This window comes from Chelon labrosus (genome assembly GCF_963514085.1).
Source record: "Chelon labrosus genome assembly, chromosome: 3".
Classification (NCBI taxonomy): Eukaryota; Metazoa; Chordata; class Actinopteri; order Mugiliformes; family Mugilidae; genus Chelon; species Chelon labrosus.
This window is the reverse complement of record NC_140339.1, coordinates 25605675-25621234: the sequence shown is the minus strand read 5'-3', so window position 1 is coordinate 25621234 and position 15560 is coordinate 25605675. Positions and strand designations below refer to the sequence as shown.

At 41.3% G+C, this 15560-nt stretch overlaps 1 protein-coding gene across 2 annotated transcripts in view; it reads right to left on the bottom strand.

Moving 5' to 3' along the window:
* Positions 1-4865: 4865 nt before the first annotated feature.
* sox6 (SRY-box transcription factor 6) overlaps positions 4866-15560 on the bottom strand; it is a 50108-nt gene continuing 39413 nt past the window's right edge. Inside the window, exons 8-11 of one of the 2 annotated variants that reach the window (XM_084541644.1) lie at positions 14269-14374; positions 7671-7844; positions 6588-6804; positions 4866-5832 (exon numbers count right to left, since the gene is read on the bottom strand). In XM_084541644.1, the coding sequence (XP_084397770.1) occupies positions 5526-5832; positions 6588-6804; positions 7671-7844; positions 14269-14374 (804 nt within the window). In that variant the 3' untranslated portion in view covers positions 4866-5525. The remainder of the gene's footprint in view (positions 5833-6587; positions 6805-7670; positions 7845-14268; positions 14375-15560) is intronic. The other variant, XM_084541645.1, reaches the window with a different exon arrangement.

Sequence of the window (15560 nt, the reverse complement as noted above, 5' to 3'; positions counted from 1 at the left end):
GACAACACTAATGTGTGACATCAAGCTTTCATCTTGGGTTTTTCATGTACCTTTTAAAGCAAAGTTTGACTCCACAACGTTTCTTTCCAAATAAATAAATGACTTGTTGAACTGACCTGAGGTCCATCCTCTGCGTCGTTGCTGTGAGGTCAGTGGCAACAGTAAAATATCAGCTGATATAAATGAGTTTCAAAGTACAAGCGGCTCTCTCTTTAGGAAACTGTTTGCCTTAAACTTCTCCGGCCCCCTCTCAATCTGTGCCTTGGTTGTAAAGAATGCCACAAACTCCTCGACAATGAAAATGATTACTCAAATCTTAAAACAAAATGTCTCTTTAATTTGTAAGTGTCAACAGCAGTACAAAAGATGGAGTGATGTGAGAAGCTTTCTGTAACACAATTTCTGTCTCTTTTACAGAAAAGGAGGAAATTCTTGAGGTAAATGAGCTAAAACAGGCAGTTATTCAGCCCACTGCTGCATTGTTACAATGGACTGAGACATAATGAAAATGATGTTGTATTATGTCTGAATTCATCCTGCAGGGATAATTGAATCATATACAGTATACACATTCCTGTGGCGCCCAGATGCGCCCAAATGTGTCGATCATTGGTTTGTTTTTACTCGATATAGTGTATTAATACTACCAAAGCCAAGGAGATTGCTCTCCACACACACACACACCAATGTAAAATTATTCACCTTAAGTTTACCTCACGTCAATACTGCACATGGAAACCAAAGACTTGCTGGTGTACACTTTGAAGCCAAGCAAAACCAAACATTAAAAAAAATAAAAATAAAAAACAAATTAAGAATCATTTTCATTTTTTTTTTTCTTTTTAGCAATAATATCCCTAGCAAATAATTGAGCTTTTGTACTGTATAAAGAAGAATGTGAACACAAACGTGATGGCAACAATTTTTTTTTTTAAGTTGAATTAAAAACTTTACATTGGACTGTACAAGATATTACGATAAACTATTTACATATTCGGACATAAACTTTTTTTTTTTTTTAAAGCAGCAACAGACACTATGTATTTCATTTTCTCTAATAACACCCAAACAATACTTGCCGTGGGCCTAGGTACCTGTCAGGAAGGTAGAGAAAAAAAAAGAGAGAGAAGAAAGATTTCTATGCGGAAAATTGGCTGCCAGCGAATTTCAAAACAGTGGCTCCAGTGATAGAGGAGCCCCACACAGTGTTGCTTGAGAGACAACTCTAAAAAGCAAAGTACCAAAGGCAACTATAAATGTTGCCCGAACAACAAATTTTACACTTCTGAACAGCAGCTAGCATGTCAGTCCAGCATGTCAGTGAATTGTGCTGATTAAATTAACACAGAGAACATTCCCACCATATACATCACAAAGTTCAGACAGAGGAAAAAAAAAAATAATAATAATAATCTAATTACAGTAAGTAATGTCGAAACAGCATAGAAGCGTTTGTCTTCAGTTCATTCAAACCATTTGCATGTGGAATAAGAGAAACAAACTGTGAGGGCTACATCTGCAGATAGGCTGGATAGTCGCGGGCATTTAAAAAAAAAAAAAAAAAAAAAAAGGCAACACACGAAAAGATGGCGAGGAGAGAATTAACTCTGAAACTGAACACTGAAGAATGCACAGTGTCTGCACATTTTTGCCACATGTAAAGAAATAAATACTTGCACGCTCCCACATTAAAAAAAAACAAAAACTAATATCACTTGTGTGTGAAACAGTCATTCATTAGGAAAAAAATACCATTGTTTATTACAATAATGTAAATGCAAGCCAAATGCATGCAGGATTTTTTTCAGATGATTTCAACTCCTCCAAAAATAATAATAAAAAAAAAAACTACAAGTGCTGTAATAAGCACAAAACACAAGTGAGGATATACAGCATACCGCTTAGATTGTATCATGATTGGAAACAAATTACTGAATAATTCTTTCACATCAAGTGCTTGTTGTTTAAATTAGTACCTTATCGGATGAGTATAGCTTTTGTCGTTTCTTTTAATCGTCCAGGGAAGATTAGATAAATGTGAGCGAGTGAGGCGCCTCTCGCTGCCTCAGGACCAGTACCGCTCTCTTCCAATAAGCAGAAAATTTCAGCATCTACATGAGGTACAGTGACTTGTCAGGTTCTAAAACATGAAACCACATACAAAAAACAAAACCAAGGAAAATAAAATAGAACAGCCAAATACATAACTTATACTTCACTAATGAACAAAAATATATTTCATGTTATATTTACAATAAAATCTAAATGAGATGGCGAATTCACTAAATAACCCTCCTTTATTTTATTATTTTTTTTGTCCAATTCATTAAAAAAAAAAAAAAATTCTCTCTCTCTGTTTCTCTGATTGTCCATGTTGTCGACAATTTTAGAGCCGGCAGTGGCTAATAATAAATACAATATGTCGATACTCTACAGTTTCAAATACAATATACAATGCACTGAAGTCTGAAGTCTGGTGTTTCACGGCTCACCGAGCCTGCTGTTGGATTTTCTGCTCACTTTCTTGTGCTGAGTCTCTCCTCTAGGCAGCCCTGAAGCTTAAACAAAGTGTTCATTCATCACATGTGTCTTTGCATAAATAAACAAAATAAGTAGACAAAAAAAAAAAAAAAAAAAGATTCAAATCTGGTAACTGTGAGAGCAAACCCACTTGAGTCCGACTGGGGAATTTTGTTCATTCATGGTGTTTTTCCCTCAAACAGCTTCACATTAGTCAGAATTGATAAAAATACAATTTATATCCAGTGCTTATAACACTTATGAAACACCGTCTCTTCGCGAGTTCTTGTTGTCATTTTTTTCCTCTTCTTCTTTTTTTTTTTTTTTTTTTTGTCTTTTTCTGTTATATAAGCACAGTCAAGTTTCAGTTCTGTGAAGAGTCCTTTTTAACTACCAGCCAACCAAAGCAGTGTGGCGTGGTCATGAAAGTATTTACAATCACATACAAATCAGTCTAACCACCAGCAAACAGGAGCAAACAGCTTAAAAATACCAAACACGTTGAGACTTGGAGGGAAATCCACTTGGGTTTGTTTGTCGGAGAGCTTCCTTACAATGACGCGTACCTCAAAACGAGAACCATGTAGAAATGATGCAACGGAGAAAAAAAAAAAAAAATGAAATGGGAATTATCAGTGAGGTGTTGTAAAGATTTCCAAAAGTAGAAACAATGCAAGTCAGCACTGAATGGGTATTAACAATAAGAGTTCAGAAGATCAGAGAGCTGTAAAGAGCCATCTGTACCAATTAGAGCTCGGAGAAAAATGCAGTGACCAGCAGTTGGGATGTTGACCAGTTAAAGCCACTGACCAGCCATTCAGATCCTTCAAAAAGCTCTGCGCTCTCTGAAATGGACAGGTTCAAGGGCAAGGGAGGGGAATAGCTGGACTCATGCATTAATAATGCTGTATTTCAGATGATACCCAGTCGTCAGTCATTTTAATAATCCCCCACAGCTTGATGTACTTGTTCCATCTGCTCGCCAGTGCCTAGTGATTGGGCCAGGGTGGGAGCCCTGTTGAGGCCTCACTTCCAGCACTTTGATGGAGAGCACAATGAGGGACACACACCCCATTTTTATTGTTTCCCCATCCTTCCCTGGTGCTTTCTCCTTCTCTGAGCCAGATGGCACCCCCTGGGTGCTGAGGTTGCCACAGGCTGAGGTCAGAGCAGGGCATGGCAGGGAGGAGAGCCACTTAGACCTTCTGCCCAGTAAAGAGGATCTGAGTGTCAACATCAAGGCCTTGACCCACTAGAGGAGCTTGATCTAGCTGCCGTCTCTGGAAGGTCGCCGCTTGTCAGGTTTTAAGCTCAAATTAGGATAGAGATTTTGCGTCGCCTGTTGTCATTGCATGTTGTCTTCTTTAAATACATGAAGATATAAGTGCAGTCCAAGCACTGATCTGATTATCCGAAATAGCAAGAAAGGCTCAGAGCTACCGAGAATTTATGGAAGGGCACTAATGCGAAAATCTGTTTGTTTTGAGCCGCCTCCATCATATGTACATGATGAGGTAATTTAAGAAACACAAATGACTTTAGCCTCCTTCTCTCTCCGCTGAGAGATGTCCTTGCAAATTGTCACTCCTCTTTCAAGACTATTTCTGTAATCAACTCATTGCATTAACCCGTTGACCGTGCTCTGCTTTAAGACTTCTTAGTGTCAGTTTAAGATTTACAATGTCTAAAAAGAATTAAGATTGAAAAAAAAAAAAAAAAAAAATTACGTTTTAAGACCTAAGACTTTAAACTTGCCGTCCAAATGGGGCTAAAGTGTTTAACAGAATGTACTGTAGCTACACATTGTACAACATCAATTTAAGATTGTAATGCCACCAAAGCTGCCTTTCGCTGCTGTGCTGTTCCAATCCCACAGATTGGAGGCCTTTGGCCCTTTAGCATTCTGGCCTGATTACAATCACTCTGATTAAGATCTTGGTGAGTCAGACAGAGTTGCAGGGCTGGAAGTGAGTGAAGGATGCCACGGTGCTCTTCGTGGACTGGTATGAGGGGGAGGACAGGGCTGGCCCGTTTCATTGATGATCACTGCATTGGCCTCCACGGAGGTCAGCTAGCATCACAAGCTACCATCCACAGATGTCACGTCTTGTAACCTCCTGCGGAGCTTGCTGCCTCCAAGTTCCTGAGTTGTTTTTTTTCTTTCTGTTTATTATGTTCGGGAAAATTAATGAAAGTCTGGATCATGAAGCTGCATTAAGAGATGAAGAGATTGTCTAAGACTCACAAAGCCTCTCCCAAAAGACTTTACAGGTTTTAGAAACAACTTGAAATGTTTGGCACTTCTGCACTAAGTGATGCAGTTATGTGATAACAATCAACAACGAAGACATAATAATAATAATAATAATAATAATAATAATAATAAATGTGTATTATTTACCCTCTGTACTAAATTGGAATCACTCCATATTCATTTTGAGATATTTTGTAATGGTAGTATTTTACTCTTGATTAAAAACATTCACAAGCTGTTGGCTGGCACACTATACCTGAGTGAGAATATTATTCCCATCTTAAACAGTTAGGTAATGATGTAGTAAAATCATCTAATTGAAGAGGAAAACTAGGTATATGTCTGTAAGAATTATAGGTTCATACCAAATGTTCAATTTCAAGTTCCGTCTTTTGTCTTAGGCAACAACCTAATTGTATAAATGTCCATGGTTTCAATGAAAAAATAAACAATGAGATTAAAAAAAAAAAAGGTATAAATTACCACAACCCAAACTGCTTCACACACATGAACACTTAAGACCAAATAGCTTTTGATTCTGATGAAGCCACAGCTGCATGCTGGCTTCTACATGATACATCAATAATTTTTTTTTTTAAAACATTTTTTTTTTGTTTTTAGTTTTTTTTAAACCTTTGTGGTATAGTTTTTGTTTTCTTTTGCTCTTTCCCTCCCTCAGCTCAGACCAGCCCTGTGGGCGTCCTCCTGTGTGAGTGTTGTGTCTGCTCCGGCCTCTTCACTTTAAGAAGTTTCAGTTGGCGCTGACGGGCTCTTGTGTGTCATTTTCGCTGCTATAGTCTGATTTGGGCTCGTCCTCGAAATCTTCGTACATGTCTATCTCGTCCTCGCCGTTGACCGGCACGCTGTTGTTCACCATGGTGTTGGGCTCGAGTTTCATGTTGTAGGTGCTCTGGATGACGGGAATGGACGGCTCAGGACTCGCTGAGGCACTTGAGCACTCCGACGTCATCTGAGGTGAGGGTGTGGTGGTCGGCATGGTGATGGCCCCAGGATAGACCATACTGGCGCTGGTGGTGATGGGAATCTGAGGTGGCTGCCTGGACGTATGAGAAATAGATGTAATGGGAATTAATCACAATCCTTCTGCTTCTGATACAAATTCGAAAAAGAACTCAACAGATGGAAAGAATGCCGAAAGTGTTGCTGATAGAGCGAATGACGCTTAGGGGAGTCTCTACACTCCATGTATTTTTTGTTGCAGCGATTTAACTGAGATGGTTGGATTAGGGGTTTCCCGCAGCAGTCCGCTTTAAGCCAGCAGCTCTGTGAAAATGATTTGGGAAAAGAGAGGTTCTCCCGACAGCTCCCGTTTTGAGCTGTTCAGAAACACTACCGAGTTTATTGGTGACATAAAACCAATACGTGGTTAGTGCTGCTCTTGTCTGCTATTGCGCAGGATGATTGATACTCCAGCCACTGAAGCTTATGACTGACATGGGAACACCTGGAGAAGGGTTCTCCTGCTAACCGCACACAGTAAATTAAAGTGTTAAGCTGCAGACTGCTGCCCTCCAGGCTTCTGTAAGTATATACTTAGAGCTTATATCCTGTAATAATGTCTGCACTTCATGCTCCATTTGGAGTCTGCTATTGTCTAAAATTATTAAATCACAGCTATTGGGAAACGCTCGATTTTAAAGTGCATGTCAGGCCCTTGTCTTGAATCCAATACAGCAGAAGTTAACTCACTTAGCACTCCCTATGGAGGCAGAGAGCAGCAGTGTAGCTGGTATAGCATAAGGTTGTCTGTGTTAGTGTGGTCCAGTTGTGGTATTTGTGACTGTGCACCTACCCCACAGTGAAGAACTGCCTCATCTCTTGTCGCCGTGAGCGCATCATCTGCTTGTACTCTCCAATGCGGAGTTTTTTTCCGTCGATAATGCAGGTCCTCTTAGGCCGTGGCTTGTACTTGTAGTTTGGATACTTCTCTAGGTGGAGCTTACTCAGACGAGCCTGCTCTTCATAGTATGGCTGCTTGTCCTGGTTAGACATGGACTTCCACCGAGAACCTGCACAACACGGTGCATTGAGATTTTAGGAATCCAGTTTGGACTGTTCTAGAATGTAACTACTAATCAAATAAATTATACAAAGTGTATAGAAAATGAATGTTAGCAATGCATCTACAGTTCAAAATCCAGTCCCGTTTTTACTGCATTTAACAGCAATCATGCGCTTAAATTTACTGTCCATTCCACAACAACCTCTTGATAGCCAGGCCTGTTCACATTATCTTAGATGAGACACATGCTTGTTCCTTACTGACAAACCATAAAGAACAACAAGCTAGTGTAGTAAATACTACAGCCCCGTGAAGTGCCCTACACTGGCATGGATGACAGCACTTTTAACAGCTCTGATGTATGGACTCCAGTGCTGAGGGGACAAGACCCATTTAGTCTCTGTCATTTTTCATGACAAACACTTATGGTAGTGATGGGCTATAAATCCATCTGCATGCTGAGGTGAACTGATGAACAGTGGCCTACGCGCATTTCGTTTACATACCAGCTACTTTACCAGATATTTACATATCAGAGCGCAGTAAACCCATCTGTCCGTGTGCAAAAGTGAAAACTCTTGCTAAGTCTGTAGGATACTAGACCAAAATGTTTTAACTAAATAGTCTCATAATAGTCCTCTTTCAGACGGGTGTTGCAAATTAGTATTTGTTATAAAAGCTATAGTAATTGTATTGGATAAATTCTCTATCCATATGGTATTGTCTCTAAAATAATAAACCACAAATACTTTCAGTTTAGAGGAACATGGGAAAATGAAGCAGTGAAAAGGTATTTCTTTCCTGCAGCAGTTTTACTCTTTGTAAGCGAAGTCGTGTATTTTTCGCGGTCGCAATGGACATAGACGGTCTTACCCAAAATCTTGCTTATGTTGGAGTTGTGCATGTCGGGGAAGGCCTGGAGGATCTTGCGCCGCTCATCCTTGGCCCACACCATGAACGCGTTCATCGGCCTCTTAATGTGCGGCTCGTTGTTGTTCCTTCCTCTGGACTCCCTGAAGACTCGAGCCTCGGCAGATCCTGCGCCTCCTGTTGGCCAACAATAATAGGGTTGGGGTTTATCTGCAGAGCCATTGACTTCCTTGGACCCTGGAATAGCCAGAGCAGGAACAAGAAGAGAGAGCGAGGCAAGACATTGATTAAATGACGAGCCAGGTTTAAACTCTCCTTCGTCTGCTGCCGCCGCTGCTATCATCTTTATGGACATTGTTTCAGATGAGTGCAGGGATAGAAACCCTCCTAGAGGTGTAAGATTCCCAATTCAGGCTAAGTGAGGACAACCTTTGACTTCCAGGACAATTTTACATACATAGTGTCCATGAAAATAGTGCCAAAATAAAAAGTAAATATGATACTGGAGGTCTTCGCAAATCACGTAAATCATACGTAAATCAATGATGAAGCTCAAACTCTGGTAAATCGTAATAAAGAATTCTTCCAAAGTATATTTTAACATATGCACAAATACATTCCTTTGCTTTAGTGTTTCTCTCTTCTTCCCCTCTCTCTCTCTCTCTCTCTCTCTCAAGCAAACACTCGTGCATACAAACAAACCAGGCACACATTAGAGAGGAAAGACTGTGCCGATTCTGCGATTCTGCAAAGTGCCGTTTCTCAATCAGGCCATTCACAATCAGCATAAGAGAGTTTCTCTCAGTATTAAACTGTACATCAGGCTGATAATGATTTCTGTTTGCATGCGCATTTGCTTCCTTTTATATGTAAGATGTGAAAGAATTAAATAAAAGCAGTATGAATATTTAAACAAACAAAAACATGTTGATAAACAAGGCTTGAAAAATAAGACAAAAAAAGCCTTCCATATGCTACGATACATCTTTAATGATCTCAAATCTGGAAAAGAAAGCTTGGGATGACTCATGCATATTTCATCATCCACATGTGAAGCCTTCTCATTAGACCATTCCTCTAGCAGCCTTGGCACACGTTACCTGGGGTTTGATTTCTATTATTATTTCAGTTGATAAACAAAATCAAACTCTTAATGAGTAATGGAGGGCTGTGCAGAGACATTAATTCCAAATCCACAGAAACCTCGTTCGGCTCTAATCACTGAAGATATTGCTGCACCATTTTCAGCCTCAGTAGTCTGAGTGTCGGAAAAGCATGTCAATGCTATTATAGCAAATAGTGAAAATGGCAATATAACTCCAGTACAAAACAGATGGAGGTGCGCTGGAAGTTAGTTTTGGTTCATCCTGACAGAGAATGCTTGAGGTCCAGCTGCCTGCTGGAGAACATGTTCCTGCCGGTACAAAGGCAACCCAAATTGATTTCCACAAGCATACTATTTGACAGTCAGACAGCCACATTCATGATCTCTGCCTTCACGTGGGAGGCCGATGAAAAACGTATTTTCACATTGTGACGCCAGAAAATTCTGCTCTTTTCACAAAATTGCGAATGGTGGGCAGCGAAGAGTTATAAATAATCATGTAATTACACGACTTTCATTTCAAAATCCGGCGTCTGTACGGATAAAATAAACATACAAATGTTACCAAGATTTTTGGTTAAAAAATCTCATAACTTTTATTTACAACTATTAAACAATAATGTTAATCAACCTAAATGGTATTAATCTTATATCCTTTATTTTCACAGTTTTCCCAAACTAAAACATGCATATGTAAACACATGTATAAAACTCACTTCATCAGAACATTTAAGAGGTTTTGTCTCTTTCATAAATACTATTTAAATGCTACAAGCAGCCTGCCTTACTGTGTTTGCCTCCTAGAGGGCCTTAAAGCCATCATGAATTCAGAAATAATACACTACCTTAGCTGCCACCAAACCCCACAGTACGTTAATTTCATTTAGCATGCACTCACTGTACAGGATGAATTGATTTCACTTTGTTTGGTTTTGACAACCATGTTTATTGTGCAATGAAATGTGGTGTGGCGGAGGGCTGACAGTATCCATCAACGCGGGGCAATCTGCTGACTGCCGGGGCCAGATGAAGGTATTCATTAGCTCAGGAGCGCAGCGCTCACTCAGACACGACAGCCAGTGTCTGCGCCCCGGGATCGCTTGCTGTAATTTACGATGCCTCCCGTGCCATTACTCTATCACTGACACTGATTCAGCAATTTATATACTGGTGTGCATGCATACGGGCAGAGGTGATCTTCTTATGGGGAGGGGGACAAAACAACTGGCTGCCATCACCTAGTGCCACATCCATAGTTAGCCAGGAAACCAGCCACGTGACTGGGTTCATTGGAGGGAATCCAGATGAGGCATGGTTTTTTTGCTTCACATGATTGCACACAGTAAAGCGGCTGTCTACTCCGTCAGCTGCTACAGAAAGCTGTAGACGTGAACAACAGGAGTGTTACATCATCTTAAGCTGTACTGAGGCAGGTGCTGTGGTCGTGGATTTGTAAAGAACAAAGTGATGAAAGTAACAAGCTGACTCAGACCTAAGGCTGCAGGTGGGAATCAAGCAGCCTAACTCTCACATAGGCATTTGACCTGGAATTACAGTGACATCTATATGGTAATCTTTCTGATTATAGTATGAGCATTTAGAATCCATTCCCTAAACTACAAGTTTAGAACGTGTGTTTTTATAGTCTTACACCTTGCAAGGTTTCATAAATGGACAAAGGTGCTCCTATACTGATCACCTGTAATACATATATATGTGACTTAATCAGAGGCACCTTACGAGTTAGCGCAGTAATTTGCTGGAAACTGCAACATGCAATTTAGTGCAACATTGTTTCCGTATTATCACTGAAAACTCCGACAGCGCTCTGACATTTTGCAAATGAGCATTAACTACTTTTTTCTTTTTTCTTTTTTCCAGGAGGGGCAGGGCATTTAGGAATCAGTTAGTTAGGTGTGTGATTGTGTAAATAAACACAGATGTTTAGCAGTGACAGGGCCAGGCCCCCTGGGTGGTAACTGGGGAGGGAGCGAAACAGAGGGAGTGCTGCTTAATAGAATTTATTGTGATTCATGAGGCCCGCAGCTCAAGTGTGACAGAGCGATATGAGAATCCCCTTTTAATTTGTCTCTCCTGGAAGCACTGCAGATGAGCAGCATGAATTACAGTGTGAAAGAATGGTCGTGTGTGTGTGGGTGTGTGTGTGCATGCGGCGAATGAAGAACGCGAAAGGAAGACGAATAACGAGGAAGCAAAAAAATAAATAAAAATGAGCGAAATAGAGAGAGAATGTAGCCAGGCCCCAAAGCCTATCACACCTGTGAGCTGCAGGCTCAGACTCGATCGTGTACCAAGCCAGAGGGTAGCGCTGCCCCAGCTGCCCCCTCTCCTCCTCCTGTTCTCCTCCTTACTCATCTTTGTTCTGTGGGCAGACACATAATGTCACCCAGGAATCCGCTCAAGAGGATGAGCCTCAGTGAGCAGGCAACAATCACGCAAACCTGCCAAGCCCTCCCTGTTGGGATCAAATCTAACACCTCTGACTGAAGGCATTTACCGCTGACAATAGAGCCTCTCCCTCAGAGCAGGATCAGACGAGATTTATGTGTATGGACAGACGTGACACAGCGCTCAGTGGTCCTGCTCTACCCTGAGCTCATGGCATGCCAGTTAACCCATTAACAATTACAAAAACTCCTAATATGGCATGTCAATCTTTTTTATTTTTCCAGTTTGCGTGATTTGTGTTTTCTTGACAATGCGTGCGTCGGTGTGTGAGTGCATGCATGTGGGAACTTGGGAACAAACAGCTGGCTTGTTTCAACATGCAGGCCGTGGTTTTTACTTTTGTGTGCTCCACCAACTCTCTTAAGCATTTTGCATAAAAGCGGAGTCTAATCTTTCACAACTCCCCGGCTTCGCCTGCACAAAAGGAGATGCATGCGCAGACAGAGATAAACACTGACATTTGTTCCATTGCATTTAAATTTGCCACCTTTCCTAACTGATGTTTTGACCTATTCGGCTACTGTTGTGCCTTGATAAATCTTAATGTCACAAGCCTTCTCGTCTAAGCTTTCTTCAAGGAAAACTCCTTAGCAATAAAAACCAGAGCTTGATTCCCACGGCCTCACTGTGGAAGAAAAACAACAGCAAAAAAAAAAACCTCTTCAAACAATCAACCCATAAAAAAAACCTTCAAAACAGCTCTGAGCTACCGAGACTCATCATCAATGATCTGCAACAACAATGCAACACTACTGTTTTTCCTCATCCTATTCCTTGAGGACTTTGTTAGACAGTTCTTGGCTGGGGCCTCTTTTTTTTTTTTTCTCTCTCTCACACTCTCTGGTTGATATTATCTCACTGGGCATTTAGATTAATTCTGTTTCCTGCCTCCTGACATCTCTCAACAACCTCTTTGTTCTGCGTAGACCCTCGGTGATGGGGGCGGTTTAGACAAACACACAACCCCGGCTATACTGCAGTTCCATACCGCCATATGTGAATGAACAAAGCGCCTGGCTGGCTGAAGCTTTTGTGGTATTTGGAAAAGTTTTCATCAGAGCTTAAAGCGACCTAATGAATTTGCAGTGGGATCATGTGTGCGGCTCGTGACTTTGTTAAATGTCGTAAATCCTATCTATTCCTACTCCTTAACCACTTTTTCCACTTCGAACTTTGGTTGCTGCATGCATTGCAAATATTATCTTAAGCCACCTTAAGCTTTCTGTGAACTGCTGTGATAACAGTCGTCTGCTATACGCTGTGCCTCCTCAGTGTGGCTGTTTTGTAGGGAAAGCTGCTACACAACAAGGGCCATTCACACCCTACGTACGGGTTGGGAGGTGCACCCAGTAATTTTCCTTTCCAGGAAACACCAAAGTATATGTAGTGTGTTCTAATCTACCATGCAACGGTACCAAAAACTAATTACAGTTATGTCAAGTTATAGGTTCTATAGCTCGTGATAAATTTAGGATACATTTGGTGGAATATATGCACAAAAAAATTATCAATGGAAATTTGATATCTGCGTGACTTTTAACCTTTTAATCTGCTTTTTTTCTGGGTTATTGAAGGAAACACACACAAACTATAAGTAGACATGTGCTGTACGTTTCTATATATTAAGGTATGCCAAGAAGCTGAGCCTTCAATGGCTCAAGAAGGAGGAATTCCTCACAAGTATTTCAAAAGTAAACATGTTTTCACAAGAGTAAACACTTTGTGGTTCCATCCTAAAATCCCGTTTCACATCATTCAGCTGTATGTGTCTTAACTGTTGGTGAAGCTTAAATAGGCAGACAGATTCGTATTTGTGGTATAAGGGAAGAAATGGTAACTGTGTGTTTTGAGTTATGTGCGCTGCCCTGTCTCCCAGCCATTTCCCCCTGGGAAGAAGACCTCTCCTCTCCTCTAACCTCGCTCCTAATCCATAGCCCACTGGGAACACTGATGCGAGGCGTCTGGCGCTAGCCTTTCCCTCGGCCCTGAACAGGACTTAAAAGGACACAACTGCCCTGGTGTGCGCTCTGCTTCGGTCCTGACTCCACAGTAGCCACAGAGGGAAGGTTCCCACTGGGAGAACGAGCACTGGAAACACATCTGTCCGGGGAGTCAGACGGGTGGGATGGGCTTCTCTGCTGTGGCTCACATGGGAAACATGTCAATGACTCCACTAAAAGCACCTCTAATTCTCATCTTCAAGATTGGGTGTGATGTGAAAGTTCAGCATGATTTAAAAAGGCATTTGCTTTGGAGTTGGTAAACAAACATTTTCTGGGAAGCCTTTTTTTAATAAGTATATGTGAACCAAAACTGAAGAGAAACGTGTCCTAAATGCTATTTTAAAACCTTGATGGGTTACATTGTCCTGAGAAATATCTATCCCTCTGCCATGAGACTCTTTGAGGCATCAAAGATGAGTCAGAACCATTTTCCTCTTTGCTCTGGCTCTGAAGTGCCATGGAAACTGCCACAAATATTTATGGCAGACAAATATTGGTGCACTGAGGTACTCCTTGCTCCTGTGTAGGAGCCTGCACCACAAAAGCAGATGACGCTTTGTCACATTGGTGTAATCAGAATTTACACCCCTGTGCCCAGGACCTCAAACAAGCACAACAGCAACTGGAGTGGAGCTTGGAAAAAAGCCAGCATTGTCCTCAGGCACCCTTGTCCTCCGCTCACCTACCTGTGAAAACCTCGGAGCCACGGCTCATTTCAGACGGCGTTCACCCTAACCCCCACATCGCTCTGTCTCTCACACACACACATCGACATGTTTCTGCACACGCTCATACCGTACTCTGAACCTAATACTGAGACATACAGCCACACGAAGAGGGCTTTGTCAGCTATTAAAATTAAATTATTGGGTTAAGTGAATTCACTTAACATTGTCAACTTTGACAACCACTTAAACCACCCAAAAGTTTACAATTAAGATAAAGAGAAAATACAATTATATAATTTACGAATAACGGATTACGATCAGGTGTAATAAATAATATGAAAAAATTGGAACCTTACCGTCTAGATCCTCTGGCCTGGTGAGATCAATGACTCTATGGCCGATCTTTCCTTCTTCACCCAGCTTGCCAAGGTGGTGCCCAATGCTCTCAAAATGTGCTCTTTCCTGCAGAGAAACACAACAAGTCATGTAAATGAACAAGCACATATTCGCATTTTTACAGTGGAAAAAAAAAAAATCGTAGAAAACAACCCCATCAGGAATCTGAAAATTCAAAAAGAAGAAAAAAAAAAGTGTCTTTGATAAATGCAGGTTGTTTTGAAGTGCTGCTCTTTTGACATGAGCTAGATGTAGCTTTTTCCTCATCTCTCTATTCAGCAGCCGCTATAATGGATGACAGGAGGTAGGGAGACAGTGAGGGCCAGGGGTGCTCTAAATAGATTTACAGAAGGATACTTTGTGATCCCAAGCACACAATGGGGCCGTGGCCCTCTTTGCAGTGCTCAGATTTTCCTCTGTAATCTTCTCCTAACATCCTCCCTTCCAGTCTACAGCGCCCAGAGCTCAGCGCCCATCATTTATTCAGAGTTCATGCTTTGGAGAACACACCGTGTTTTCCCGTTTGTCATGTTTCTTTGTGCTCAGATTAAACTTGGCATCATGTTGTACTTGACGCACAATGAAACCCTGTCATTCAGCGCTCCGTGACAATATTAAATGTCATGTCCGTGTGCATTTACAGAATAAAATAACAGCTTTCGGGGGGCCTCTGAATAGTTGCTGCACATTACACTTAATGTATTATGCAAGGGGAGAGTGCCGACTGCTGCTGGCTCCATTGTTGAATGACCTACTTCCTCAGTGAATACACAGGGCATTAGCAAAGGGCCGTCTTCCTCTCTAAAGACTCAACTAGGAGATGGACACTTTGACTCTGCATGATACAAATAATCTCCCCCCCCTCAGGTTTTGCCGGGATGACACTAAAAGCAGGCATGTTGCCACCATTCAGAAAAAGGCATTTGTTTTACTCCCATGGTGCGCGCTCAATCCCTGCCAAAGATGTACTGTCTGCGCTGACCTCTGCCTCTTCTCTTTCTAAACAAGCCTATCACATGCAGTCTGAACAGACATTCAGGTAGAGTCCCTACACAATTGCTAACAGCTCCCCTGCCACACACCGACACCAACACAGACATTAATCTTTGAGGCTCTCTTTTGTAAAGCGCTGCACCGTTTTCTTGTTTTGTTTTCACTTTTCCCCACAGAGAAGTTTTTCTACTAATAGGAGAAGGTGATAAAATATTAAGCAGACCCAACCTTTGTAAGTGAAAACATTTAGTTTATGGCA